Source organism: Equus asinus, chromosome 10 (genome assembly GCF_041296235.1).
Source record: "Equus asinus isolate D_3611 breed Donkey chromosome 10, EquAss-T2T_v2, whole genome shotgun sequence".
Lineage (NCBI taxonomy): Eukaryota > Metazoa > Chordata > Mammalia > Perissodactyla > Equidae > Equus > Equus asinus.
In genome coordinates, this window is record NC_091799.1 from 28,303,596 (window position 1) to 28,326,241 (window position 22,646).

At 44.4% G+C, this 22,646-nt stretch overlaps 1 protein-coding gene across 7 annotated transcripts in view; it reads left to right on the forward strand.

Moving 5' to 3' along the window:
* ASTN2 (astrotactin 2) overlaps positions 1 to 22,646 on the forward strand; it is an 829,157-nt gene that overhangs the window by 768,765 nt on the left and 37,746 nt on the right. For all 7 annotated transcript variants that reach the window (XM_044778942.2, XM_070518865.1, XM_014830403.3 and 4 more), the window contains one exon: positions 7,158 to 7,299. In XM_044778942.2, coding sequence (XP_044634877.2) covers positions 7,158 to 7,299 — 142 coding nt within the window. The remainder of the gene's footprint in view (positions 1 to 7,157; positions 7,300 to 22,646) is intronic.

A 22,646-nucleotide genomic window follows, 5' to 3' on the forward strand; every position in this document is an offset into this window, starting at 1 on the left:
GCTAGGCCATCACTGCCATTTTTGCCACCGCTATTTTTTTGGCAGTCCCTTCTTTCCTGTACCAAGGGAGTCTTATGCACTCCTGAAAGAGATCACACATGAGGCAGCCTGGCTCTCCTAAAAGAGAGTTCTACCACCAGTTGCTGGTGTTGGGGAGATGGGGGTGGATCAGGCATCAACCACTGAAGTTCAGTTTCACAGAATTCCACAAATATCTGTATGGCCAGCCCCATGCTGGGTCCTGGTGACACAGAAGTGACCAAAACACAGCTCCCGCTGTAAGCATCTCACAGTCTGGAAGCAAATGTTCAGTCAGGAAAGCACAGACTTTGGGTCTCAAATGTCCTGGTTCTCACCTTTACTGTGCCTTCCTTAAACCTATTTCCTCATTTGCAAAAGCACAGTTAACCTAATTCATCAGTTTGTACTGAATATTAACCAAGACAGGGTTGTTTTGAATGTTTATTCAAGACTATATAAGTAAAAAATATCTAGCGCTGTTGATGCCCCATAATAGGAGCTAAATAAACATTTTCTTTCCCTCTATTCTTGCCTCCTTCCTTCCTTTTTCCTGTCTTCCCTCCTTCTTTTTAAAATTACTTCCTTTTCTAGAAAAAGGAAAGGTTCTAGGAAGTTAGGTATTATGTAATGTATCTAAAAGCAGCTGAATTTGATCACTAAAAATTTTGCCGTCAGACAAACCAGTGAGACCTGATGGGGGTAGGAGAGCGCTAACATTGGTACACCATCCGTGTAGCAGGTATGCCGCACATATTATCTTATTTATTCCTTGCCTGATTCTCTGGTGGTCCTCTCCTTTCCAGATAAAGAAGCAGTCTCTGAGAGTGTAATCATCCATCCCTGGACAATATAGTTCCCAAGTGGTGAAGCCTGGCTTCAAAGGCAGGTCTCACCTGCCCCCCCAAAACCCACTCTCTTTCCCATATCTCTTCCTGCCATTATGATTAAGGTGAGAATCATCACACACTGGTTCTGCAGATTTAAAATAGCATCACGTTTCGGAAGAAATAAACCAACTGCAGCCAATAGATGTGAGCCCCTCAGAGATGCATTTTGTCACTGACAAGGCCTCAGAATGAATTTCTGCATTTGCCCAAGTAAGGAAAGGTGGGGCAGCGCAGAACCCTGTTTCTCCCTGAGCACCCCAGCCAGGAGCATCTGTAGGTTAGAGAGAGGCCAGACCCAGAGTGGCCTCTAAATCCCCTTGGCGTTTCCTGAAAAGACTGCGGAGTCCTGAGCAGGGACCTTTCTCCCCACCTGGGCTAAATAACTCACTGCTCCCGCCCCTTCCGTTTTGGAATTTCTTTGCTGCTTTTCTCCCAACCTGTTTTCAATTTGCTCTTGTGGCCGGCTTTGACTGTGACCTCAACTCAATCAGAAGCCAGAGAGCGAGGGGAGGAAGAGAGGGAGAGGGAAAGCGAGGAGGAAGAGGGTTGAGGGAGTGATGAAAGGAGAGGGAAAGAGAGAACTGAGGCAGGGGGTGGGGCGTGTAGAAAAATTGCTCTGTGCTTTGTTGGGTTGGTTCTGAAGCTTCAGCAGAATCCTGATTGACCTTTTCTGGGGATGGTAATGAGAGCAAGGCTCGAGTCTGAGTGGATAAAGAAATGTGTGGGGGTCTGGCCCGAGCCCACTCGGGTTACAGCCCCAGAAGAGCCATAATGGGGAACAGGCACATTCCTGTACAGCGACTCCCAACTCCCTATCTGTTTTCAAGGAAAGAAAAACAGAAAAAGAATGTTAGAGTCTTGGAAAGGCCTGGGCGAGGCGGCAGCAGCAGCAGCCTGGGTCTCGGAGGGTCCTGCCACGTGGCCATAACAATGGTCCAGGGAGCGGGGACAGAGGTAACCTAGTGGAAGACGCCTGGAGCTCAGAGGCAAAAGAGCTGGGTTTGATTCTGGTCTCTGCCCCAGAGTGGCTGCGAAGCCTTGAATGGGGGTGCAACATTCCTGAGCCTCTGCATTTCTGTCAGGGAATGGCAGAATTTTGGGTTTCAAACATTTTAGGCAATAAAATTTTTCTGCTAACGTTTTTAAAAGTCCCCCCTCCACCAAACCTGATGGTTGAAGGTTAGCGTGGGTATAGAAAGACAGATTTCAGCCCCTGCCACATCTGCTGTTCCGTCTTACCCCTGGAGTTCTAGATACGATAGTCCCGCCTTATCCGTGGGGGATATGCTCCAAGACCCCCAGGGGATGCCCGGAAACTGCAGGTGCTACTGAACCCTATATATACTATGTTTTTTCCTGTATTGACATATCTATGGTAAGGTTATATTTATAAATTAGGAACCATAATAGATTAAGAACAATAACTTCTCTTTGGCATATCTAAATTGCCACCATCACTACTCTTGCTTTTTGGGGACTCATTAAGGAAAATAAAGGTTAGTTGAACACAAGCAATGTGGTACCACAATAGTAGATCTGATAACTGAGAAGGCTAATAAGTGACTAATGGTGGGTAGTATGTACAGCGTGGATACGCAGGACAAACAGATGATTCACATCCTGAGGGATGGAGCGGGACAGCATGAGATTTCATGCTACTGAGATTGGCGCACAATTTAAAACTTACGAATCGTTTATTTGTGGAATTTTCCAGTTAATATCTTCAGACCACAGTTGACTGCGGGTAACTGAAACCACAGAAAGTGAAACCGTGGATATGGGGGGGGACTACTGTATTCTAATTTGCAAACCACTGTTAGAATATGTTACGTATTGGAACTCAGTGAATTTCTCAGCGATTCCAAGTTTAAGAAGGTGGTGTGGTAGAACTATGTGCCTGGCATGGAGTAAATGCCCAGTAAATGTAGCTCACGTGTTGGAAACAGTTGGATAGAAACTGAGGAGCAAGGACTCCTGGGGCAGCTGTGGAAGCTCTGCAGTTCTCAGCAATTTTATCTCATGGGTTGGCTGATATGCATTACCTCATAGGCTACAGGAGTCAAGAGACAAAATTTTTGTTCCAGGTCTACCTCCCACTTTGTATATGACAATGGACACGCCACTTCCCTTCTCTGGCTTCAGTTTTGTCACCTGGAAAAGGAGCAGGTTGGATAAAAATAATCTCTAAGTGTCCTTATGTCTCCTCAGTTATGATGACATCAACAATAATAACAAAAACAACAAAAATAGTAGTTGATATATTTTTGAGCTCTTACTATGTGCTGTACATTGTGCTAATTGGTTTGCAAACAATATATACAATATTTTGTATGATGTTCACAACAATACTGTAAGTTAGAGACTATTATTATACCCATTACACATATGAGAAAATAGATATAGAGAGTCAAGGAACCTGTCCAAGGCAAGCTGTAAGTGGGGGTGTACCAGGGTTTAATCCTAGACAGTATAAATTCAGAACCCAGCCTCTTAACCACTACACTATATTATTTTTCATTCAATTGTACTGCTGCCAGATGCGGAGTATGGTATATTGTGGAACCACAACACGTGTCAAGTTGCACTGATTTGCATTTGTGCATAGAGAAGCACCCCTTAGTCCCCTGCTCCACTAGGTGAGGAAGGCCAGTGAGGGATTGCCCTGTTTACCTGTCTCCGTCTAGGTTGCATTTAAACCTCCTGGAATAGAGTGCCAAGAAAAGCAATCTTACAATTTACTTTATGAGTCTGTCCTTTTATTTAACAACCCTTCCTGTTGTCAGATTACAAGCTGTAGAAGGTCAGGGACCATTTCTTTTATTGTCTCATTCTCCAAGCCCCTAGAGCTAAGAGAGTGGCATGAATTCAATCGCAAACTGAACAGAATTGAGAAAACATGCTTTCAAACACTATCTTTCTTAAACTTTCTCTAGGAGGCAGCATAGTATAAAAGAAAAGGTATGGCTTTGGAGTTAGGAGGCTATGGGTTCAAATCTCAGCTCTATCCCTTCCTAAAATTGTGAGCTTAACCTCAGCTTTACAGTGGCGTTGTTGACATTTACCTCATTAGGACTGAATGTTATGAGAAGTAAAAGGAAAAAAGCAAAGTTGGTTTAACTCTTTTTATTTGAAGGTCATTATGTATATATAGTCCCAACTAGAATTGGGAACTCAATATTCCTATAATGTCCTTGATGTGACTAGTTATATATTGGACATTATAAGGATGTTGTTATCTAGTTTCTTCACTTGAATTAAACCTTTAAACTGTAGAGATGTGTGCTGATCTTATTCACCTGACATATTTATGGGGCTTTTATCCATCATCTGAATTATTCTGAAATGCATGGAAATATCTGGAAAGCTATGCCCATTTGAAAATGAATGTCAACCATCTTTTGGCTTGAAGACAGTTAAATACAGGCCACAAGCCATGCTGAATTCCCTCATGAAGGGCCAACTCTTTCAATGGCTATCTGGAAACAAATTGAAAAGCAGACAGACATGGATCCAAGCTCAAAGAAAACAAATGTAAGCAGCCAGACTTGGAATCCTGAGAAACCAAGAGAAACAAAGCCCTCAGTCCATCCAGTGAATTATTCCATGTTTTTCCCCCTTTTTCTTCATTTTTCACACCATGCATTGCTCTGCTCTGCGACCTATTGGAGGAGAGACATTGTTGGTTTATGGTTTTACTATGGAAGAAGCTGACATAAGAGGCCTAAAGCAGAAATGGGGGATCCCAAAATCTGTGATGAAAAAAGGTTTTGTTTACCTTTTCATTTTCCAGCAAATCTCTAGTTCTAGACAAAGAATTTTCCCCTAGACTCATACTTTCTTTCGAGTTTCCAAACTCATAAAAGAGTTATTGACCCCTCGTTCAGAAAGGAAAACTGAGACTTTGAGAGGTTAAGGGGCTTGCAATAAATAGTGAAACTAGACTACATTTCCAAATCTGTCTGGCAATAGCAGCTGAACTTACGTGTCGCTGACATTGGCCTGATTCCGACACTTGCTCTGGCATCTACATATCAAGTCCATAAACTGCATGTTGTGTCTGTAAAAAGTGGAAAACAGAAAAACACTACCCATCAGATCTGCTGTATTGGACCATAGAACTTTTCTTTACCTGAATCTCAGGGCCATCCAGACAATTCAGTTAGACAGGTATTACATGATTCTCTTGTGAGTGAAGAATGAAACTTTTCTTTGAAAGATCAGTAAGAAATGACCTGTATATTCTGCCCACCCAGTTCCCTGGTAGAGAAGTGCCATGTGTTTCCTCTGAGTCTCAGTCTTCTCAGACACTTGGCTAACATTACTGTGCCATGATGGTTTCATTATATTGGATTGTCCTTAACTCCAAGTAGAGAGGATATAGTTGGACGAACATCCCCCTCTTGTTTATTATTGAGAATATATGTGAGTAGAGAACGTGAGGCACTCCATATCAGGCGTGAAAGAGAACAAAGAATCAACAGTTGGGAGGCCTCATACCATTTCATACTGTGTGGTATAAAATACCTCACATGACCATTTTGATCCTAAATCATCCAATTTCAGAATTAGAAGGGAGCTTAGAGCCCGTTTAGTCTGGCTCATTTATCTTACCTATTTTTAAGTAATTTTTATTGGTTTTTTTTCTTTATTACAAAAGCAAGACATGTTCATTGTAGATAATTTTAAGGTAGAGATAAGCAAAAATACGAGAGAAAAAGTACCCTTTGTCTCACTTTCCAGACAAAGCCACTATTACATACTTGCTACATTTTTTCCTTTTCTTTCTAAATAGATATACATGTAAAATTTCCACCAAAAACCAGATTATTCTGTAATAGTGTAACCTGTTTTTTAACTTAACATGTCATGAATATCTTTTTATATAACTTTATATTCTTCCACAATATTATTTTAATTATTTTAATATAAAATACTCTATTGCATCATTGAATTATAATTGATATTGATGTTTCAACATCACTGAACATTTAGTTGTTTGTAAATCCTTGCTAGTTTAAATAGCATTGCAGTGTTTATCCTCGTAACTTAGTCTTTGTGCACATTTATGTTTTTATTTTATTTTTCCAAAAATCCTAATAGTGATTCTAGCACCTTTTACAGAGGAGAAAATTAAGGTGTAGAGATGGAACATAGTTGCCCAAAGCTATACAGCAAATTCTTCACAGACGAAGACTAGATCTCAAGATTCCAGATGTTCAGTTAATCTTTCCAGTCTCCATCTAGTCTTCTTTCTTAGTCCGATTTCCAGTAAACTTCATCTGCTTCCTAAAATCTGATGGCTAGATTGACTTTTAGAAATTATAGCATTGGGAGCACTTGTACTTCCACTGTTCCTTCCTGTCCCATGACCTTCATCACTAATCAATCATGGAAATTTTTCCCTCTTAGCTGGACCATGTCTCTCTCCATCTCAACATAACACTCCATGAATCCATTACCAGTCCATAAGAGTGACCATGTGACATGAAACTTATTTTACATCCTTAGTCCAACTCCTTCATTATGCAAGGAAGGAACATGCAGCTCCAAGAAGGGAGGGCCTTGCTCAAGGAGTTAAGAGGAAGTTAAAGGCAATGACAAGGCCAGAATAGCTAGTCTGGACAGAAAGTACTGTCCCCCTATTGCCTTTTCATGCATTTTTATCACACAATAGTTTACCTCATTTGCACCTTGCTACAATCTTATAAAGGTAGGTATTAGTATTTCTACTTTACAGTTGAGAAAATTCAGGCATAAATTTATTATGATTATTATATATATTTTTTTAGAGGTATGCTTTTTGGTGAGGAAGATTGGCCCTGAGCTAACATCTGTTGCCAATCTTCCTCTTTTTTTTCTTTCTTTTTTTTCTCTCCAAAGCCCCAGTCCATAGTTGTATATCCTAGTTGTAGGTCATTCTAGTTCTTCTATTTGGGATGCCACCACAGCATGGCTTGTTGAGTGGTGTGTAGGTCCACGCCCAGGATTCGAACTGGTGAACCCTGGTCTGCCAAACCGGAGCGTGTGAACTTAATCACTTGGCAACGGACCCGGCCCTCAGGCATAAATTTAAACAAAGAGTCATCAGGGCAAGATACTAATCTGTGTCATTTTCATATCCTGTGCTTGTTCTGTCCACTAATCCTCTTCATAATGGTATTCAGACATTTGATGGGTTTGGACAACAGCAAGAATGTCTGCTCACCAAGGCCTGAGCTGGGGAGCTCATCTTTCTTTGTCTCCCTCCAGGAGAATTCCTGAGTTTTGCCGATGACTTGCTCTCTGGCCTGGGCACATCTTGTGTAGCAGCTGGTCGAAGCCATGGAGAGGTCCCTGAAGTCAGTATCTACTCCGTCATCTTCAAGTGTCTGGAGCCCGACGGTCTCTACAAGTAAGACATTTTGGGTGCATGGGGAATATGAAGTAGACAGAATGATTTTAAGCCTGGGCAGCAAGGCATGAGTAATCTGTCCAGGTTAGCCAAATGTTTTATAGGCCAGCCTTTGTGTGTACCTTGAGATGCTAAGATTTAGAGTGTCCATTGGAGAAATGTAGCCATAATGAGTCACAGAATCATATAAGGTTGGTGCTGAAAGGCCCGGGGAGGCCAGAAACTCAAAACCACTTCCCCTACTGATGAAGAATCTGCAGCCCAGAGAGGGAAAGTGGCAAGTTAACAAGAAAGGCCGGGAGAGGAGTCCCTGCCTGGTGTTCTTTTCTCAATTCCATGCTATCTCCTCTGAAAAATATTAGATTAGCATATCTGAAGTACATTTACACAGTGTATATGTATATACGTATAATTTTTTATTATTAGATCTAGCCAGCCCTTAGAAATAGTGCCATTATCACTCCTTCATAAAGTATATTAGAGTTCTTGCATCCAAACTTCTGGAAATGCAAAAGGAAGCCATTCTAAGACTCATCTGTTAAACCCAGAGGGAAAAAAGCCTCATTTTTCTTTTGTTTCCCATTTCAATGAGTATTACCATACCTGGATGCAGCCATCATAAGCTGTAACATAGAGTTCTAGAGACCAGCTCTCTTCATGTACCCTAATTATGAAACTATAGGCCACCTCCCTTACCAACCTAGAAAGCTACAGTTGTTAACAAGGTGAGCATTATTCACCAATTATTCAACTCATTCGTTTTTTTCTTTTAATCACTCACTCAATGATTCATTCACTTATCCACCCACCTACCGATCATCCATCCATTTATCCATCCAACCATCTATCCATCCCATTCACCCATGTATCTATTCATCCACTCTTATACTGCATCATTTATTCACTTATCTATCCATCAATTCTTTCATTCATTCACATTTTTATATCCTCATTTATAATTCATTTACTTATTTGGCAGATATTTTCTGAGGATTTCCTGTGTCTTGGAACTGTGCTAGGGAATGCAAATATGAATGTGACTAAGACAAACTTTCTATCCTCAGATAACTTATAACCTAATAGTAGTGTAAAAGGCCACAGACTGTGGATTCAAATTAGCTTTTGACGTTTTAATTATGTGACCCTAGATAAGTTGCTTTACCTCTACAAGCCTCAGTAAAACAGAAAAGATAAAACCTAGGTTGCAGAGTTGCATAAGAATTAAACAAGATACCCTAGCACAGTATCTGAGTATCTGCTGAATAAATATTAGTCCCTCTGTAATCTGAATCTCCTTCACCTCTAAAACACATCCCATCCCCACTTCCTCTGGAAGACCATGACTTTTCTGAAGACCATGTTGCTCTTTTGAACACCTGACATATTCAGGCTCATTGGTAACAGCCGATGTGTTCATGCACCAAACTCAGGAATATCACTGTCAGCTGGAAATTAGGCCTTTTGACACTGGCTCTGCCAGTGACTGTCTCATAGAAGTTTGGGCCCAAGTTTTATTTTATGCTGAGTAGCAAAATCAGTTGGGGATGGTGAGAGCTCTAGGAATGGAATCCCCAGAGTATAATAAGCTATCAGATCTCTTCCAGTGGGACTTGTGAGCAAACTTCACAGAGAAGGCAGCATTTGCCTCAGGCCTTGAGTCATGACTTGGGATCCAGATCTTGAGAGCATGACTCTACAGCCTCTGAATCAATAAGCACTGACACCAACCCTTTGGGCTTTAGGGTCATTGCATCTGTGAAATACAAGTATGTGACTAGACTAAGAGCTATAAGGTCCTCTCCAGCTCTAAAACAATGGTTGTATGAAGAAAGTAGCATTTTTGAAAGATTTCTTGATGGTTGGCTTCTGATTCCTCTGTCCCCCGTTAAGGGCATAGACTGCAGACAGATCTGCCCTGCACTTTATCAGGTGTATGACGTTGAATGAGCTTCGTAGCCTTCTGAGCCTCCATTTCTTGCTCTGTGAAAATGCAGATAGTATGGTGTCCATTTCACTGGGACCCCAGGAAGATTTAATGAGATAAGGCACAAAAGCTCCCCACTTGGTGGAGAGCTCCCAACAGAAGCATAGGAAGTGTTAGCTGTTATCACTGGTGCTCTTGTTGCCTTGTTGTGGTAATAAATAATTAACATCAACTCCCCCTCCCTCCATTCTCCAACCGCTGGGAGAGAGAGCTTCTAGCAGAGAGGAACAGAACCCTGGAAGGTGGTGCCTATCCACTGAGACACAAGTAGTAACCACGTCTCTGAGTGACATTGTGGGGACTTGGCATTAGCCAGGCTGGAATCCTACAGGCCCATTATGTAGAGAGCAATGAAATGTTTTATAGAACCCCAGCAGCAGTTAACACCGAGAGCTGACAATCGACTGCCATAATTTAACAGTGATGAACTTGTCCCTTGCCTCTTCTTTTCCTCACTGCCTGACACCCCCTACCTGTTTCCCACCTCTTCAAGTGAGAACCTCCTTCCTTCTTCTGTCCTGGAAATGTGCTTGTCAGGAGCTTGTCATCCCTAACTCTGAGCACTTCTTTATTTTATTTTGGAAATTGATTTTATTAATGGCCCTGGGATCTGGGCCTCTCTGTCAGAGAGCCAGGGTAGTGTTGGACTGATCTCTTATCCCACTGGCGACTCTCCTCCCATGAAGTCTGACCGACTCAGTCTCAAGTTTTAAAATAGTTCCAGTGTCAGTTCTTGGGGTTTCTCATTTTCTGCTTGCTTGTTCCTTACCAAAATTAGTTTTTTTCCTCTTCGGCCAAAAAGGCCATGTGTGGCAGTGGAAAGAGCGTAGGCTTTGGGGATAAGCTGAGCTGGGTGCAAATCCTGATTCTGCCCCTTACTCATAACCTGCCCTGGGGCAAGTCACTTTTCACTGCTCTCTGCAACAGTTTCTTCCTCTGGAAAAAAGGTGCTGATAATCATTCCTGCCTTTTAGGGTTACAGGGAAGAGCATCAGGTGAAAAACTCCACAAACAGGGTTTACCAGAATGCCTGGCAGATAGAAGGCCTGCAGGAAATATTAGTTACTTTCTCCATCATCTTGCTTCATTCTCCTTGACTCAGTTACTGTTATCGGTGACCCTTTCTTCCAAGAAGAATCCTAGGGGAGCTATTCCTTGTGAGACAGGTTGGGGTCCCACTAGCTCTGGAAAGAATAACCGTCCAGGATCCTTTGGGGAGAAATAGGATGAAAAGAGAGGATGGGTGCAGATCTCCAAGTTTTAATTAAGCACCATTGACCCCCAAACCGCCCATGCATGCTGCCTGAAGGCGTGATGGAAGGATACAGGTGGCACAGCCTTGGAGGACCTGTCTCTCAGATAGGAAGTCTGGGTTCACATCCCACTGACACCATTTATGCCTCTGGGACCTTGGACTAAATGTTCATATCCTCTCCTTGTTCTGCAATTTCAGCATCTTCAAGGTGAAGGTGCATTAAATCTACCCCAGCTTGAGAGTTCTGGGAATGCATGCTCTTGTGCTGGGATTTCTTTTCATTCTCTCTCTTTTCCTCCTCCTGGGCTCCTGCCCTTCCAATTTTCTACCTCTCTCACTTTTCCTTTGCCCTACCAGGCCTCTCTGCCTCTCTGTCCATCTCTCGTGCCTTTTATTCCCTCTTCGTGTATGTATTTTCTGCATAGCTCACTGTCTTTGTCTGTCTGCCATTCCCCCAATCATTCCTTCTTTGCCTTTCTATTTCTTATTCTCTTAATTTCTATTTCTGTGTGTGTATCTCAGTCTCTCTGTCCTTTTTCTTATGAGTTTTGGTTCCTCTTCTCTCTTTCTCTGTCTCCAAATCTGACCCCCCTCTGTGCCCACTCCCTCTCTCTACCCCACCTAGGAAGACAAATTCCTTTTGCAGCCCCTGCATCCATGTAATTTTACACATCACCACAGGGTTGAGACCAATCAGAGGAGTGAAAGTCAAGGCTAAGTTTCTGTCCTAAGCTCACCCTGGTGTAACAAAACAGAAACATCAGCACTCGGGCCCTGTTTAAATTGAATTTTCTTGTTTGTTTCACTTGTTTTGCCTTTGAATGAAAACAAAGAGCAGCAGAGGGAGAGGGTCCCCAAAAGGTATGACCAGTGCGACCAGCTCCTGTACCCTTGGGTTTTTGGAGTCCGAGGGTGACCCTGAGCAGGGATCCCGGCTTGGGGTGGATGGGTCAGGCCAGGCTGGGCATCCGTGATCCCTGCTCTCGCCTGGCCAGAGGCCTAGACACCCTTCTTGTCACTGCTCCCCAATTTCCTATTAACCAAGGTAATTAACCTCTGTCTTGTCTTGGCTGCTTTGCCTTCCTCAAGCCATGGATGACTGCCAAAGGGTCCTGAACAAACACAGCAGCAGCCAGCCCCAATTCCTGGGGTGGGGAGCTCATTCCCACACATCCAGAGGCTTGCCCCAGGCCCACCCTCACCTCCCTGGCCTCAGCTCTCTGAAAGGAGTGCCAAGGGAGCCTGGGGACTGCAGCCACATGCCAACGTCCATGGTGGGACCAGCGGCCACGGGGAACACACCTTTTTAGCAGGGGTGGGAGGAGTTGGAGGAGAGGAGTGAAAGGAAAACCAAGGCCCTGGAGAAGGGAAGGCATTGTGAAGAAGGAGTCTGAGCTCAGGAGTCAGGCAGCACTTCCTGCACTTGCTCCCAGTGAGAATTGAGGCCATTCTTCCCCCTCCTCTGATGTTCTTTTCTGTAAAATGGAAGGGTTAAAGTCAATGACCTCTAGGACTTGCACACTGAGGTCAGGATGGAGATTCCACCCTAAAGTCCTGATTCTCAGTGCGTCCATTTCTTCCTGGATAATGGTAGTGACAGTGATAATAGTAGTTTATTGAGCATTCACTGTGTGCCAGGAGCCATGCTAAGAGATTACATGTGCTATCTCATTGAATCCTTTCCATAACCCTGTGGATCTCGTATTGTTATTGTTATAATTATTATTATTGTTAATTATCATCATCATCTCTCATTTCACATATGGGAAAACTTGGGTTTAAAGGAGTAAACACTTTACCCAAAGTCACATGACAGAGCAGAGCTGAGATTCATACCCAAGTTGACTACCATCCACCCTCCCCTCCCTTCACCCTCCATTCCATCCTGGTCCTTGTACACTCATACGTGTGGCATTGTCAGAAGTCCCTGCTGAGGGTGTGAGTGGAAGAGGGCCTTCTAACCGGAAGCAACCCTGTTTGCGATGGAAAGAATGTTGGGGCTGGGGAGACCCAGGTCACAGCCTGCAGATCCCCAGGGAAGGTACTTCATACCTCATCTTTCTCATCTGTGAAATGCAGCTAATTAACTTCATCCATAAAATGGAGATAAATAATTACACCTCCCCATGTTGTTGCAAATATTAAATTGGACAGTGGATGAGAAAGTGCTTTGAAGTTTTTGTAAAGTCGTGTGCACATGAAGGGTGATCATGAACGCTTTCTTTGTCAAAGAACAGCAACGGGAAAGGCAAGAGGTGTTTTGAATCCACGTGCTCCTCTCCACTCCCACCACACATACATATTTTTAAATTAGGCCTTTGAAATCCGACAAAGATGAGTTTTTACCTTGGCTCCATCACCTACCCACTGTGTGGCCTTGGGTCAATTTCTTAACCTCTCTGAGTTTCAGTTTTTTCATCTGTAGAATGGAATCATAGTAGAGCCTATTTCATAGGATTGTGAGGATTCAATGAACTCAAACATGTAAAGAGTACAAGATAGTGTCTAACTCATTGGCAGTAGCTGATAAATGGCAGCAGGAGGAGGAGTAACCGGTGTTACTACTATCTGTGATTACACACTTTACCTAAGCAATCATGCCTGGGGTCACCACAATCGATACCATTGTGTTCTCAGCATTCCAGAGGGAGAGCAAGTTAAGCATTCATCTCTGACACTGGTCCCTTTACACATCACTCCCCAGCTACACTTGCTGGAATGTACCAGTCTCTTCCTTCCTCAGGGTCTTTGCTTCCCTTTTCCCTTTTCCCAGGGTGGCCTTCTCCTGGTTCTTCCCATGATTGGCTCTTTGTGCTCCTTCAGGTCCATGATTCAATGTCGTCTCCTTAGAGAGGCCTTCCTTGACCACATTATCTACAGTAGATCCTACCTCCCACATGTACAGACACACAGAGCCGTGGTACTCGCTAAAGCTGTGATGATGTAGTATCTCTTTCCTTGTTTGTTGTCTGTTTTTTCTCACTAGACTATCAGCTGCATAGAGCAGGGTTTCTGTCTGCCTTCTTCATCCTCTATCCCTGGGGCCTAGAACAGAGCCTGATGCTGGTAAAGAATCCAATAAACAGTTGTTGAATGATTTGAACAAATTTCCAAGTCAGTGCAGAGATCTGGAGATGGTGACTTCTCCCCTTCACTCTCTCACAGCCTCTAACACACTTTGTCACCAAATATTCAAAGGACATTCACTGTGTGCCAGGCTGTGGTCTAGTACCATATCTCTATATCTCTATATCTTTCTCTAGGTTTCTATGTTTGTCTGTCTATCTCTCTCCCTCTCTCTCTCTCTCCATCCATCTATCATATATCTTATCTAATTTAATCCTCAAAACAATTCTGTAAGGCAATTACTATTATTCTTATACAACAGATTAATCTACTAAGGCATAGAGAGGTTAGATAACTTGACCGGAGCTTCAAAGCTAGTAAGTGGAGATGCTAAGATTTGAACTCAACCAGTTTATTTCCAGAGCCCAAACTTGAAATGATCACACTAGATTATGTGAAGAATCAGACATGTAGAAATGGCAGGGGTCAAGGAGTGGAAGCCATTTAAAGGAATCTTTTGTGCAAAGATCCATCCCAGATAAATTGGAAACAATAATGAAAACAAATTTTCCGTCCTGACACCAAAAGCTACGTGGCTACCACTGAACTCCAAACTTTGTCCTGCCTCTGCAGTCCTGGCAGTGCCATACAAACAGTGGAACCCTGAGTCTGTACAAGGACCCCTGCTCCTGCTAAGGATGTACCCCCAATGCCATTTTTGAGATGCTCAGGATCCCAGTACTCATTTGCTGAGTTTTTCCCAGCATCTCCAGACTGCCATGTGTCTCTGCAAACAAGTCCAGGCTCCTGGCCCAAAGATGCTATTCAAAAAGCCCAGGGGGCTTGGAACCTTGGATGGAGCATTGCTGGGCTCCCTATCATCCCCAGGACAGCCCCCCTGCCTGGGCACAGCCTGGGCAGCACATCGCAGAAGCAGCCAGGGCCACCGCCATGGATACTATAATTATATATTAACTGAAATCCCAAAGTTTCCCTTTATTTACATTCCTCCCCTACCCTCTTCATTTCCTCTCTTCGTGCCAAGAATCAGCACAGAATTTACTGGAAACAGCATGAAAGTCATCAGGAGCCCTCCAGGGCTGGCTTTCAAAAGCACTTGCCCAGATGATGGGAGGCGAGAGACCTGAGGGTCATCCTGCCTCTGGCTCTAAGCAGCTATGAGGCCGTGGGCAAGGAGTTTCTACTTTGGAGGCCTCTGTTTCTCCATTTGCAAAAGAAGGGTTGAATGGGGCCATCCCTAAGGACCGTTTCATGAACCCAAATTCGGAGGCTGTGCAGCTGTGCATCTCAAGAGAGAATGGAGGCAAGGAAATAGACTTAAAGCCCCTGGCCACTGGAGAGGGCAGGTTTTGAGTCCAAGTGGAAGAGCTTCATTCAGCTTAAGACTCGCTCCTTCTCCCCTCTCTCAGTTTCAGAGACCCAGTCTATTCAGTGGGCCTCCTGAGCCAAGTCCCCAGCATGGCCGGGCCAGCTTCTGAGGGGACTTTCAGCTCCTAGGACAAAGGAGATATGCACAGAGGAGGCCTTCCATGCTGACCAGGGGCCTGGGCTACAGCCTCTGGACCACTGTGAGCTGAATCTGAGCCCAAGGTTGATCCAGGACACACCAGGAAGAGAAGCCAGGATGGGCCTGACAATTCCTTTCGTGCTCTTTGCTGGCTTTCTCTTCCCACTGAGGAGCTTTCTCAGTCCTTTTTCTTCTCTTCAATCCTCCCTCCCTCCTCTTTCCTTCCGTCCTTCCTCTCTCCCTGCATTCCTTCCCATTTTTACAACATCTCTCCTTTCCTTCCCCCTTCTGTCCATTTCTTTGTTGTTTCTCACTCTCTTCTTCTTTTTCCTCTCTTTCTTCCCTTTCACTTTCTTGTTCTCTCTCTGTCTTGGTCATGGATGCTGCCTCTCTCTCTTGGTGTCACCCTGACTTCCTGTCTGTCTGTCTCTGTCTTTTTGTGTCCATGTGTACTTCCCTTACACTTGCTCTCTCTGCATCTGTATATATGTCTTCTCTCTTTCTTCTTTTCTTATCTCATCTCAGCCTCTGTCTTGCTTGGTCCCGGGATCTCTCTTCTTCCATCCTCCTATGCATTTTCCCTCCTCTCTCCTCACCCTCTTCCCACACCGGCCTCAGTACAAGGGTCTTGGCCTCTTGTATAACTCTGGGGTGAAAAGCCAGTTGAGTGGCCAAGGGTCCCAGAGCTCAGCAGGGCCCAGGGGCCTCCGGTGTCCCCAGACCTGGATAGAATGTGAACTTCTGCTGGCTCTGGTGCCCTGTCTTGTTGGTCAGGGACTGAGGTGAGGGGGGCAGCCTAGCGACTTAAGACTTGATTCCATCTAGCGTCGGGTCATGCTGACCTCTCCAAAGTGCACAGTTGGGGCCCCAGAGAGGGGAAGAGCTGTCCTTAAGCCAGAAGCAAATACTGCCGTATGTCCCAAGCCAAGAGAGACTCGTAGAGGAAAAATAACGCTGTTTTTCAGCCGACAGACAGTGAGGCTCCTAAAACCTGCTGGGGACTCTCAGACAGGCTGTTTCTTTCCTCAGACTGCATCAGGATTTCATCCAGGAATGGGACACCAGCCAGAGTTCTGGAGGGACAGGGCACAGACTGCTCATATGAACTTTCAGAGGGTGGAGGGATGGGAGCCGAGGCCGTGCTGGAAAACTAGGCCTTGAATGCCGGGCAGAGGAGCTGGACTTTATCCTGCAGGCAATGGGAAGCCAGCAAAGGCTTTTGAACAGGGGCAGCCTATATTTAAACCTGTGCTTTGTGATGACAAGTCTGACCACGGTGTGGAGAACAGGCTGGGTTGAGTTGATAATCATGGAGGCCATTTGGTGCAGCGAAAGGGCAAAGGGAAGTCCTCAAACATTTGGGGATCCCTTGAGTGGTGCCCTGAGTAAGGCATACATTCGGCCAAAGCAGAGCAGCATGGGCTCAACTTATTTCTGGAAACATCTGGAAAGGACTTTTCCTATTCTTAATAACTGACTGCAGTGCAGAGTGTTCAGGAAAAGGAGGTATTTGTTGGACACCTACAGGGTTCTTCACACCAAGCGAGGCCCTTGCGATGTGGAACTAACCAAGCCTAACCAAGACTAACAAGGTCTCCACCCTCACAGAGCTCACAGTCATGGCGGGGAGACAGAATAGACCAGACAGTTATGTGATGCTTCCCTTCATGCTTGGATGGGAAAGCCCAGGGGCTGTGGGAACACCGAGGAAGGGCCGCTAACTCTTCCCGCTCTACTGCAGATCTACTTGGCAGACCTACTGCGAAGTCTTCCCGAGGAAGAAAGAGGAAGTGTTGCACTGGGTTGAATAGTGTCCTCCTAAAATTCATGTCTACTCGTAACCTCGGAATGTGACCTCATTTGGAAATAGAGTCTTGCAAATGTCATGAGTTTAGGATCAAGATGAGATCATACTGGATTAGGTTGGCACCTAAATTTAATATAATGACTGGTGTCTCTGTAAGAAGAGGGGAGGACTCAGAAAGACACACAGAGAGAAGAAGGTCATGTGAAGATGGAGGCAGAGATTAGAATTACGCTACCACAAGCCAAAGAATGCCTGAAGAAGCTGGAAGAGACAGGAAGGATTCTTCCCAAGAGCCTTGAGAGGGAGCATGGCCCCGCTGACACCTTGATTACAGACTTCTGGCCTCCAGAACTGTGAGAGAATACTTTTCTATTGTTTTAAGCCACCACATTTGTGGTAATGGCAGCCCTAGGAAACTAATACAGGGGTGAAGAGGGTTTCAAGCAGAGAGCAGATTGTGGGAAGCCTGGGAGATGAGATACAGGATGATGTGGCAGAGTGTCGCTGGAGTGGGGAGGGCAAGGGGTAAGTAGGAGATCTGGGGCTTCAAGGCAGGAGAGGGCCTTGTCAGCCATGTTGGAGTCCCAAGAGGTGCATGGGAAAGATTCAAGGTGGGAATGGTATAAACAAGCTTCATGGCTTCAGGGAAGAGTTGACTTGCAAGGGGGAGACCGAGCATCTGGACGATGCCCAAAGGAGAGGAAGCAGGTCACTGAAGACCCTAGAAGTGATGTCCCTGAGGAACATTTGAGGAACCTGTACTGTTTATTCAAGTTAAGAGAAGACATAGGAGGACCGCCCACTGTCTTCAACCCTCTGTAGAGCTATGCAGGTGTCAGAGGGCACAAATGTATTCATTCTGACCCCAGAGAGCAGAATGGGGTAAAAGGCTGCAATGGAGATATATTTCAGGTCACCATCAGGAAACATTCCAACACTGGCCCTCGGTGGGGTGGTAACCTCAGGGAGCAGTGAGAGCCCCATGCTCAGGACAGCAGGGTCTGAGGGAGATGGGGCAAACTCTCAGCCAGGTTTTGTAAGGAGGAACTTGCAAGTGATGTCAGTGGGTCAGCATGGCCAGATGCTTGATAATAGGGAGCAGTGGGGACTGTGGTAAACTGGAAATAGAGCGGAGAATACTTAGCTCTAGCTAATTATTACTGTGTGAGAATGTAGACCCAGTATAGAAAAATAGTCCAAGCCATAAACCTAGGTGTTCAAATGAAATCTCTAAATTAGTACTTGCTGGCAAACAATTTAAAATCAGTCACATAAAGCGATTTTGTAGGCCATAAATAGCCTGCTGCTCATTAATTTGGAATCTTTAATCTAGGTCAGCTCTCTCCGTGTACAGATGAGGACGCTGAGGCCCTGAGAGACCCATAGGCTTCACAGTCAAGGCAGCTCCAGGATTAACACATAGTGTCCATGATACTTAATCCAGGGTTCTTACCAGCAGGCCTTGACCCCTACTTTCTACCTTAGGTGCCTGGTTTGGGGAAAGCACAAAGACAGCTCAGCATGGGGAGAGGTTCCCAGGGTAGAGTCACAAGCCACACTAGGCTCTGAGCCCAGGTTTGCTGCCCATCCACCAGGGGCCTTGGACAAAGAGCTTCCTCTTTATGGGATGGGCCCAGTGGCATAGTGGTTAAGTTCACACACTCTGCTTCAGCAGCCCAGGAATCGCCAGTTTGGATCCTGGGTATGGACCTACACACCACTCATCAAGGCATGCTGAGGAGGCATCCCACATAGAAGAACTAAAAGGGGCTACAACTAGGATATACAACTATGTACTGGGGCTTTGAGAAGGGAAAAAAAAAGGAAGATTGGCAGCAGATGTTAGTTCAGAGCCAATCTTTCTTACCAAAAAGAGTCCTGCAAATTAATTTAAAAAATATGTAGGAAAACAAAAAAAGAGAATAAAAGAGCTCCCTCTTTCTGAACTTCAGTTTCTTCCTCATTACAATGAGATGATTAGATAGAGAACTTTCTTTTTTCTCTCACCTTCTAGGACTCTAGGAACTCCTAAAGATAGGAATGGACCCAGCCTAGAAGCCGAGCCTCCTAACTTTTCCCTGCTCTCATTGTCTTGTCTGTGGGTCTGTCACTGCACACTGAGAGGCGACCCACCCTGCTACTCTCAGCGCCATCTGTGATTGAGGCTGTTGCTACGAGCAGGGTTGAGGTCATCACTGGAAAGGTGTTAGCAGACTGCAGGAGATCACCATGAATGATGTGTAGAAACTCAGAGGCGAGACAGAATCCAGATTTCTGGCAATTTTCTTTTTGCTCTGTTCTCCTTTTCCCCCAAGGACAGATTCTCCCATGTACCAATAACCCCATTCTGCTTTCACAACATAATAGAGCTTGAGGCCTCAGACATCATTGACCCGAAACTTCTCTCTTTATAGGAGAAACTGAAGCTCCCAGAGGGCACAGGCCCTGCCCTCGGTCACTCAGAGAACCAGGGTCAGAGCTGGGCTGGACCAGGACTCTTGACTTTACTACAGCCCACCAGCTGATCTCTTGTTCTAGACCCAAGCATACATGTGCCCCTGACTTTCCCGGGTGTCTGAGAGGCTAAGAGCCTGGGGTTTTGAGTCCAACTGTCCTAGGGTCCATTCAAATCTCAAACACTGTCTGGCTGCACAAGATACGTGTTTTCCCTGGGTCTCAATTTCCACATCTGTTAGGTAAGGGTATTTCTACTTCCTATATTAGTGTTTTTTTGTGAAACAAATGTAAGGTGGTTAACACATGCAAAGCTCCTAGGCATAGCATGTCCAGCACACAGTGGGTGCTCAATATCAAGTATATGCCAAGTACATGCAGGATGTTTCTCGAGTAGGTCTTCATCAGGGATGATCATGAAGGGGACTCATGATTGGCTAATTGGCCTGCCCACTGTAAAGTTGCTCTAATTTCTCTGTTCTCTCCATGCATCTCCTAGAAGCCCTTTGGACGTGAGATGTAGCAAATTTGAGATAATTTTCCCCAAATATCTGACATAACAAGAGAGGCCTTCCCTCCTCTTCCTCTTCTACTATTCCTTGAACCCATCCCTAAAAAAGTTCTCATGATCATAGCGAACTAAGATTGTCAGTAATCCAAGAGTAGGTAGGAAAGGTTTTGGAAACCATGGTTTAAGAATCTGTGAATCATATGGCCTAGCATTCAGTAGGTACTCAGTTCAGCAAACACCAAAGGTTAGGAATGGGTACTGCAGGTTGAATGGATGGAGTCAGTACTTCTGTAATGTAAACATCTGTAGCTCTTGGCCAAGGACCAAGGACGTAGTAATGACATGGCTCCTGCCTGCTGATCACTATCGTCATCGACCATTTATCAAGCTCTTCCTGCCTGCCACGCATCATGTTAAGATCTTTATGTCCACTAACTCTTTGAACCTTCACAATACTGTCCCATCTAAGGTAGATACTGTAGTATCCCCATTTTATACATAAAGAAACTAAGACAGAAAGGCTAAATGACTTGTTCAAGGTCACCTAATTAGTCAATGGCAGAACCATAAGCCTAACACAAGATATCTGGCTCCAGAATCCAACTTGAATATTCTTATGCATTCCTCTCGTAGGCAGTGGTACAGCTGAAATTTGAAATCTTGTGACAGATTGAAAGACCTTTGCCCAGTGTTGGGGACAAACTTGTAAGCAGCCATTATCCTGGGGTGGAGGGTGATTTGCCCCATAATAAAGGAATGGGAGTTCTGAGGAGACTGTGATCTCCAACATCCAGTAAACCTTGGGGGTGGTGCATTTGAGCTGGATCTGGAAGAATTGATAGTATTGACCACTTAGAATTAGAGAAGTTATTGCATCACAAACAGAGGGAAGAGCTGAAATAAAGACAAGGAGGTAGGATATTGAAGGGACACAGAAGAGAACAGCAGGAGGTTCAGGATAGTTGAGATACATGGTATATGAGGCAGGACTTGTAAGGCCTTGTAGTGCAGACTAAGGAACCATTGATTCATTTTGAGCAGCCGTGAGAAAGCTACATTTGGGTTTAAGAATGGTCTCTGTGGAGTATGGGTTGGAGTAAGGAGACTTAGGGGCTATTATCCTAGTCCTGGTAGGAGAGAATGAATCTAGAATTGGAACAATGGCAGAGGGGGATGGAAGGAGGAAGTGGATGAAGAGAGTCATAGGATGAAGGCTTATTGTGCTCACAGTTTTCTTTGGGAATCTATCAAAGGACAACCAATGAGCTAGCCTCATTGAGAAGACACAGCATAAGATTGGAAATTTTAAAAATCTGGGTTCAAATCCTGACTCTACCTTTTCATAGCTGAGTAACCTTTGAAAAAATGCAGAATTTTTGAGACCAAGCCTTTTCTTGCATCCAAAAAGCAGAAGTCATCAATTCTTCAAAACGTGCATATGAAATTTTAAAAAATTATTCTATATACCAATTTCTGACACCTAGTAGGCCCTTTATTCATATTAATTTCCTCTCATCCTTTCCATTTGCTTTAGTCTTATTGCAGTAAACATTCATATTCATTCTCTCTCTCCCTCCACCCCCTTACTGCCCAACTTCCCTCTCTCTGTCCCTCTTTCCCCAGGATGCCAGAAATGAAATAACATTCTTCGCGTGTTTGTTCTAAAGCTCCTGGCAGCCTTCCCACAGACCCCTGGCTGGGTCAGGACTCATTTGCATTAGCATGTGTGAGGCCAGCCTGAAGGGGAGGGAGAGGCCCTGTTTTCAGGGAGTTTCATCAGGCGCCCCTGCCAGAAAAAAGGAGAAGTTACTATTTTTTTCTGGGAAACGTTCGCAGATTCAAACAAGCAGGGAAAGCTGAGGAGCTATCTTCCTTGTGGAGAGGTTGGTGGGTGGGTGAGCTGCCTGCCTGGCTCCCATGACTGCATCCAGCTCCTCTCTTCCTTATCACAGCCCTGCCCCCAGAAATCTCCCCTTTAACATGGGTAGTAACTTAAGACCATAAATAGATCTTTCTTAATTATATCCATGATGTGTAACAGGGAAGGGAGAGAGAGCACAGGGGCAAGGAAGACACCCAGAAGCTACAGGGTAAATAAACAGCAATTTTACTGGCTTCTAGATAGATATTAAATCAGCAAAAGCATCTTAAAAAAAAAAAAAAGAGGTAATCCCTGGAGTTTTTTATTTGTTTGTTTTTGCTTTAATCCTGTGAATTTTTTAATAATACGCTGTCTTGGAGTTATAATTTCTTCCAGGAATCTCAATAACCTTGTCCAAATTCAGATAACCAATGGCCGGCCAAGGGGAGTCCCCTGGAGGCGTCTCAGGAGTGCCATTGGCACCATGAAATGGGCCGACCCTGGAGGCAAGAATTATACCATTTCCTGAGAGGCAAACCGAGTTCCTGGTACTTGTTGAACAACCTCCCATAATTTCCCATTATTCTTTTTCAGTTCTTGGCCTGGATATGTCTTCTTCAGGCAAGACCTTTGCCTTCTCCTTCATAATAGTACCCATGTAAATACTTTGGGGAGAAATAAAAGAATCAATGATATGAATGGCTAATATTTAAAGAGTGCTTTCAATATGCCAGGCACTGTTCTAAATGTTTTATGTAAATTAACTCATCCAATCCTCTCAATAACCCAATGAGGACAGTATTTATTATCCTCATTTTATAGATGAGAAAGCCAAAGCCCAGAGAAGTTAAGAAATTTGCCTAAAGTCGTACACTGGTCAG